At 44.6% G+C, this 8,177-nt stretch overlaps 1 protein-coding gene across 1 annotated transcript in view; it reads left to right on the forward strand.

Annotated features, from left to right (window-relative positions):
* The first annotated feature begins 840 nt into the window (after positions 1-840).
* Positions 841-8,177, forward strand: part of LOC107300160 (protein RCC2-like) — a 12,427-nt gene continuing 5,090 nt past the window's right edge. The window contains exons 1-7 of the mRNA XM_015829501.1: positions 841-1,170; positions 2,027-2,120; positions 5,386-5,529; positions 5,641-5,772; positions 7,094-7,182; positions 7,513-7,627; positions 7,959-8,125. Coding sequence (XP_015684987.1) covers positions 841-1,170; positions 2,027-2,120; positions 5,386-5,529; positions 5,641-5,772; positions 7,094-7,182; positions 7,513-7,627; positions 7,959-8,125 — 1,071 coding nt within the window. The remainder of the gene's footprint in view (positions 1,171-2,026; positions 2,121-5,385; positions 5,530-5,640; positions 5,773-7,093; positions 7,183-7,512; positions 7,628-7,958; positions 8,126-8,177) is intronic.

The raw sequence follows: 8,177 nt of genomic DNA on the forward strand, positions 1-8,177 counted from the left end.
TAAGACGTGTGGACTTCAACTCCCAGAATTCCTCAGCCAGACAGGTGAGGGAATAGAAGGGGAACTAAGTTGGCAGGAACCTAGAATCGGGTGGGGAAACCTTGGCTCTTTTATGGCTTGTGGACTTCAACTCCCAGAATTCCTGAGCCAGCCATGCTAAGGGGAAAGCGACAGGTTTCCAAGCTGAGCCAGGCTGGCTCAGGAATTCTGGGAGTTGAAGTCCACGAGTCATAAAAGAGCCAAGGTTGCCTACCCCTGAGTTAGGCCATCTTTTTCAAACTTAAGTCATTTCAAGATGTGGGGACTTCAACTCCCAGAGTTCCTCAGCCAACATGGCTGACTGGGGATTCTTGGGAGTTGACGTCCACACCTGTTAAAAGTGGCCAAGCTTGAAAAACAGAGGATTAGGTTAATATTGCTACTCTTCTGCTCCACTCCTTGGGAACAAATTCCGCTGAATTTAATGGGTTTTTGTGATTTTTTTAGGCACGTGCATCCAGGTATTTGCCACGAAATGCAGGATTGTACCCTTAAGCAAATTCCTGTGGGCGGGATAATAAAATATCGCACAAACACACACACACACACACACATCCTTCCACGTCCTTATAAAACGCTGTGCAAATGCTAGACCCACGGCTTTGCGGTAGACAACCGAGATCGTCGGAAGACATATTTATTGTCCTTTATTTTGCAAAACTTTGGGTGAATTTTCTCTGCATCCAGACTCCGTTTTCTGCAAGGTGACTGTTTTTCTGCATTCTTTCCTTGTTTTAATATTAATTTTTCCTCTGTTTTTCTTTTTTGCAGAAGAGAAGCAGGAGATAGGCAGTTACGAAGATGCCCCGGCGGAAGGCAGACGCAGCCAGTTCGGGGAACGGCACGGGGGTATCGCGCAAACGGGCGAGCACCGGCCGGGGGCCCCCGCTGACCGCCAAGAGGAAGAATCGGGGTGGTGGGGGCAGCAGCAGCAGTAGCAGCAACAACGGGGGCGGGGGCAGCAGCGGAGAGGAGCAGGATGGGCTGGTGTTGCCCCTGCTCTCGGCCCCCGGAGGAAGCAAGAAGACGCCCCGGTCTGGAGGCGGGCGAGAACAGCAAAGCCCCCCCGGTTTGCAATCGCCCCAGGCCGCCGTGGTGGTCAGCGAGCCCGAACACACCAAGGAGCGCATTGTAAGGGGATCAGTCTTACCTCTCTGGGAAAATGGGTCTAAGGGTGTGAGTCTGTGAAGACGCAGCTGCTCTTAATGGGAATTAAGAGGCTGGACTGGAGGGGTCTTCCAGATGGGGAGAATCACCCACCTACTGCCACAATTGATGCCCTTCTACGCGGGGTGCATTCCCCCCCCCATTTTTCTGCCTGCAGTTTCCTTTTCAGAGTGCTAAGAAAACTATTTCCATTCATTCATTAAAAAGACCTTGTTTGTCGCCATCCACAAAATAAATTATTATTTTTTCCATAGTGTAGAAACTGAAATGCAGGACAAGATTTTTTTTTTCATTGGGTAATTTTATTTTATTTTATTATTTTTTTGCAAGTATTGGCTTTGTTTTTTCAGTGCAGGGATGCTGCAGTCATTTCATTTTTACCCAAACTGGAAATGCATTCATTCAAAAGATAAGGAAACCTCTTGCCTCTTTTGAATCGGATCCCCTCTGTTTTTTTCCTTGGTTGAGAAGTTGTGTGAACACACAAAATTTGCACCGGTGTCTTTCCCCCACCCTCCTCCAATTTCTGTGATTCCCTAGCAGGGTTTTCCACGAATGAAACACTCATAAAATAGCAACTTGAGCTATCCATGTTTCCTAAATAAATGCAGGATTCTCTTTATTTTTGTCGTAGGCTAAAATTGCATCTTTTCTGCCAGGGATACTTAAAACGCTCCGTTTTCTGCTAGGGACTTTGACTCATGTTTTAGGCATCCACTTTGATTCTTCTGATTCTCAGGACTTGAAACGGCTCACATTTAAAATCAGGACTTGACACAGCTCACATTTAAAATCAGATTTTTTCTTTCTTCCTTTTCAGAAACTGGAAGGCTCAAAGTGTAAAGGGCAGCTTTTGATATTTGGGGCCACGAACTGGGACTTAATTGGCCGAAAAGAAGTCCCAAAGCAGCAAGGTAAGTAAGCTTGAATCATTTCTGGATTAAGCAAGCTGAGGGTGCGAACTTCTTGCGTGGAAACACAATGGTTAGGAAAACGAACTAGTGAGGAATGAACGTGATGTGTTATTCTGAATATACAATAGTAAGAAGAATGATATGCGTTGACTAACTGATACTGTTTATGATTATCGTTTACTACATTTACTACAGTTATTTATCACTATATCAACTATTGTTAACTGAACATGTGTACCCGGACAATAGTCTGTTTGCTTAAAATTAAAAATGTTATTGGGGGATAACCCCAATGTTGACCCCAACCCTGTCCTAATCCCAGTCCTGATCCTAACCCCACCCTAATCCCGATCCTATTTTATCCCCAACTCTAAAACGCAATAAAATCCTTTGAAAAATAAAAGAAACACAATTGAGAAGGCAACTGTTCCAAGCCAGCTGTGGCTGAGGCCGGTTGTTCTTATTTCCAAGAGAACATCTGGATTCAGACAAGGACGGCTGTTGTTTTTAGACTGGTTTTCTTTAATGGGTTCCATTAGACTTTTATTCCAGAAGTAGTAATATAAAGCACGGCTTTTGGGTAAGCTACAGTGACCTTGATGATGCTTTTTCCCTGGAGCACTGCCCTCTTAAATAAACACACCGCAAAAACGCGCAGGGAGTCACCGAGAAGAGAGGCTGCAAAAAATATTAAAATCATTTTAGCCAGCTTAAATGGGGTGGAGGGTTGGAAAAATCAAAAACGGCAGTTCTTCATTCAGGATTAATGGTTAGTTTTCTGTTTCAGAAGAGTTGAAAGAAGATGTAGACTTGTGGGGTTTACACTTCGGGTTGATCTTGGTGGCTGGCTGGATCCGAGGGAGGTGGGAGGTTTAGAAATAGGAAATTTAAATAAGTTAAAAATTTCTGCACTGCTCCAAGCATTGTGTTTTGGGGAGAGGGCCTGTTAGACTTGCAACTAGTCGCTTAGTTGGTCAGTCCAAGCAAAATTTGTCACCTTAAAGTCCTCGACGTACGAGCACAATTGAGCCCAAAATGTATGTTGTTGTGAGACATGGGTTAAGTGAATTTTGCCCCACTTTATGACTTCTTTTTCGCCTCAGTTGTTAAGTGAATCACTGCAGTTGTTAGATTATTAACACGGTTGTTAAGTGGATCCGCTCCCCCATTGATTTTGCTGGTCAGAAGGTCGCAAAAGGGGGTCCCGTGACCCCCCCCCCAGGGACGCTGCAACTGTCATAAATGTGAATCAGTTGCCGAGTGTCTGAATTTTGATCACGTGACCATTGGGGGATGCTGCAACAGTTGTTAAGTGTTATTAAAAATGGTAATAAGTCACTTTTTGAACGGTCACTAAACAGATGGTTGTAAGTCAGGGACTACCTGTGCTGTTCATTTAGCAACCGTTTAGGATCTCTTTTATTTCTGTGCACGTTCTAATTTCAGAATGGAATAGAATAGAATATAGAATAGAATAGAATAGAGATGGAATGGAATGGAATAGAATAGAGATGGAGTAGAATAGAATAGAATAGAATAGAAATGGAATGGAATAGAACAATAGAATAGAATAGAATAGAATAGAGATGGAATTGGAATGGAATGGAATAGAAGAATAGAATAAAGATAGAATAGAATAGAGATGGAATGGAATAGAAGAATAGAATAGAATACAGAATTGAATAGAATATGGAATGGAATTGAAATAGAATGGAATGGAATAAGAATAGAATAGAATAGAAGCAGAATAGAATAGAACATGGAATGGAAGTGAATTGAACTGAATTGAATTGAATTGATGGTTTTTTCTGCAGTCCTAACTATCCGTTCAAATCTGTATCTGTCCTGTTTACTTGCTTTGCCAAACCAGACATTTTATAGAGGTACAAACACAGTTACGGGGTCCTTTATGGGGGCGTTCAGCGGCTCAAGGCTCAGCGTGTTAAAAAAACCTCTTTTTTCGGGGTTCGCATTCGAAGGCTCTGAGAACGTCTCCAACAGTCACTGCTCGCGTCCCACAGCCACTCTTATCTCAGGGCTGACGTCGCCATCTCCAAGCGAGACTAAGCCCCTTTTGTTTTGCTGTCTGGCTTAAAGACATCTGAGCTCGGCCTGTAATCTTCAGCAAGGGAGCCCAGTAGAGTCTGGCTGGCACAAAGAGGCACAATAGATGGGCATGCAGAATGCATGAACCAACTTCCGGGCTTCCAGCATCTATTTTTATCCTGCTGAGAATCCAGGAAAGTTCATTTTGGGGACTTTCCTGGGAAAAACACAAACTCTGGAGTCCGTGATGAGGATGGTGGCAGTTTTAGTCCAAAGCAGGCAGGCTTTTTTTTTCTGCTTTACAAATTTTGCACGTTCACTGATCATTGGTTTGTTTCTAATTTCTCCCTGCTGTCCTGTAAAAAACAACGAAAGAGAATCTAACTGGCTGTGACATTTTAAGTCTTCTTGAAAATATTTTAAATATGAAAAAGAACATAAGACTGAAATAGGAACAGCCACTCAGAAAGAAAACACTTTGAACAACAAGGGAGATGTCCCAACAGCCCAACATTAAAAGCACCTTTTTTAAAATAAAAAACATGCAGGCTACAAAGTGGGGTTCACACTCCTGATTACTTATTTTATTTTACTTCATTTTTATTTTCCTTTATTCTCTTTATTTTCTGCCTTTGCAGCAATTCTCTAGGACCACACGACCAATTTAGCCATACAAGAAACAAATTGTGGTTAAAACGTTTCAGCTTAACAAGTTGCATGAAAGTATCCCAGGTTATTTAAAAAGCCGAACAAAGGGGAATTTTAAAAAAATGTTCCTGTTTAATTGCATTCCTATATTGGGACGGGAGCTGGTGGAATTTATTTTGCTTTTCTGATCATTTTAGTTCAGGCTGTCTGTGTGGTTGTATGTTTGAATCATTTTTATACTTTTTTTTGATTGTATACAATGCCCAGAGTCCATTAGGATTGGGTGGCTATACCAGGGGTAGGCAACCTTGGCTCTTTTATGACTCGTGGACTTCAACTCCCAGAATTCCTGAGCCAGCCTGGCTCAGCTTGGAAACCTCTCCCTTTCCCCTCAGCATGGCTGGCTCAAGAATTCTGGGAGTTGAAGTCCACGAGTCATGAAGGGGGTCATAGTTCCCCCATGCTGGCTCAGGAATTCTGGGAGTTGAAGTCCACAAGTCATAAAAGAGACAAGGTTGCCTACCCCTGGGCTATACCAAATTTGAATTAACAACAATAATAATCCTTGCAGCTGCGTATCGCAACCTTGGCCAAAACCTGTGGGGGCCACACAGGTACGGATGTCTCTCGGGAATCCAAATCCGGACGGCAATTTCGGGTCCGTGTGCTGCTCACAGCCTCTTCATCACCGTGGAAGGGAAGCTGTGGAGCTGGGGTGAGTCTCCATTGCTTCATTTTTGTATGTCTTAGCCGGAATTGAGTTTAGCAAGATCTCCTTGGAAAAATGCACAGAGCACACACTGACATTGTGCTTCTCTTTCCCCAGGACGCAACGACAAAGGGCAGCTGGGCCACGGAGATACCAAGCGGGTCGATGCCCCCAAGCCTATAGAAGTGCTCAGCAGTGAGACAGTTGTGTCAGCCGCTTGTGGGCGCAACCACACACTGGCCCTGACAGGTATGGGAGCCTTGGGGTGTATCACTGTGCCTTCCCTTTTTCTCTCTCATAGAGTTTTACAAAGACATTGTTGATTAACCATCTCTCCCGTGGAGGTGGTTAGCAGTATCACGTCTCTGGGTGTGCAGTTAACAAGTAGGCTGGCTTGGTCGCTCCACAGCGAGACACTGGTGAAGCGGGCAGAGCAGTGCCTGCATTTTCTGCATCACATGAGAAAAGCACATCTTCCTTCCCCTGTCCTCACCACTTTCTACAGAGGGACGATCAAGAGCATCCTGTCATACAGCATCACAGTCTGGTTTGGAAGCATCGCTGCTTCAGACAGGAAAGCGGAGCAGAGAGTGGTGAGGACGGCAGAAAAGATTATTAGCAATTCACTCCCTTCTATCCAGGATGTAGCATATAAGCACTGCTTGAACAAGGTCTGCAGGATTGTCTGGGACACTACACGTCCTCTTCACGACCTGTTTTGCTTGCTACCTTCTGGGAGGGGGCTTCGTGGTACCCGGAGCAGAACATCCAGATTCAGTCGCAGTTTTTTTCCATGTAGCATCAACCTTGTGAATGCTCAAGCTTCCTCTTTCCGCTATGTATTCTAAATAGACAGTGATTAATGTTAGAATATAATAGAATAACAAGAGTTGGTAGGGACCTTGGAGGTCTTCTAGTCCAACCCCTGCTCAGGCAGGAAACCCTACACCATTTCAGACAAATGGATGTCCAGTCTCTTCTTAAAAACTTCCAGTGTTGGAGCATTCACAGCTTCTGGAGTCAGGTTGTTCCACTGGCTAATTGTTCTAAGTGTCAGGAAATTTCTTCTTAGTTCTAGGTTGCTATTTGTGCGTGTGTGTGTGTGTATAGCATGTGTATATGTTATGTTATGTATATATATAGGTAGATATATACTTTTGAGAGCAGGCAGCAGAATTTCATTTATAATGTGGGCCAGTCTTCTTAAGTGTTTTTCAACCTTGCTCATTTTAAAACATGTGGACTTCAACTCCCAGAATTCCCCAGCCAGTTATGAATTCTGGGGATTGAAGTCCAGATTTTTTTTGTTTTGTTTTTGTTTTGTTTTTTGCTGGAAATCAGCATTTACTTCCAGTTGGCAGCAAAAATAGCCGCATGGCAAACAATGGGTTTAACAGCTGCCACAAATCGGGCAGGGTTATGTGGCGACCTGCTTAGTGACATTCATGACTTATGACCAAATTGTGGTCGTAAATTGAGGACCACCTATATTAAGCTGCTTTCGAAGTTTTGTGTTGAGGCAAGTTTTGACCGAGTGGGATAAAAAGGGATTTTAATCTTTTCTTTCTAGAGAATGGAGCTGTCTTTGCTTTTGGAGAGAACAAGATGGGGCAACTAGGATTGGGGAACCAGACAGATGCCATTCCCAGTCCTACCCAGGTACAATATTTCAGGTTTAAAAATGCAACATTGGCTAAAATGTTCCTAATTCAACTTTTTTTCTCCTGTTTCTCGCTGCCTGAATTACCAGTTCAGGTTGTGGAAAAAAAATATCACGTGTCCCTCCAATGGAAAACAATGTCCCGGCTGCTCTTCCAAAAACGTTTTTAAGATCCAATTTGCAAAGGAGACGTGCATTAAAAAATACAGAATTTGCACAGGCTTGTGCTAATAGCAGACTGAAGTCTCCCTGAAGTTGTGGGCTTCGGAGGAACAAGAGAAATGTGTTTTTCGGTGTTTCCTTAAATCTTTTTTTGTTTTTTGTTTTAGATCATGTACAACGGCCAGCCAATTACCAAGGTGGCTTGCGGGGCTGAGTTCAGCATGATTATGGATTGCAAAGGGAATCTCTATTCGTTCGGTTGCCCTGAGTACGGACAGCTAGGTATGAGCCTCTACAGCAGGGGTCCCCAACCTGTGGTCCATGGCCTACTGGCCACTGGGCCGCAGGACAGCCTGGCCAGTGTGTGCACGTGTGTACGGGCACTCACCCCCACTCGCGGTAGCACCGCTGCTACGCAAATGGGGTGCTGTGCGGTAAAGATGGCGCAGCGTTAGCACCCGTGCGTCAAAATGGCGCAGTGCTAGCGAGTGTCATGCCCCGTTTGTGTTGCGCGTGCTCGCAGGCCCCGTTTGTGTGCGCGCGTGTAAAACGCTTCCCCCTCCCTTTCGCTCCGGTGCGCCCCCTTCGACTGGAATTTTCTGCCCCACAACAGGGCACAACTCCGACGGGAAGTTCATCGCCCGAGCCCAGAGGATAGAATACGACTGTGAGTTAGTTCCTCGCCGTGTGGCCATCTTCATCGAGAAGACCAAAGATGGCCAGATCCTGCCAGTCCCGAACATCGTCGTGAGGGATGTGGCGTGTGGTGCGAATCACACGGTAAGTGGTTTAGTTCTCTCCGTGGTTTGTGTTCAGCGACAAACTTCGGCTT

Source organism: Protobothrops mucrosquamatus, unplaced genomic scaffold (genome assembly GCF_001527695.2).
Source record: "Protobothrops mucrosquamatus isolate PMUCROS unplaced genomic scaffold, P.Mucros_1.0 scaffold6280, whole genome shotgun sequence".
NCBI lineage: Eukaryota > Metazoa > Chordata > Lepidosauria > Squamata > Viperidae > Protobothrops > Protobothrops mucrosquamatus.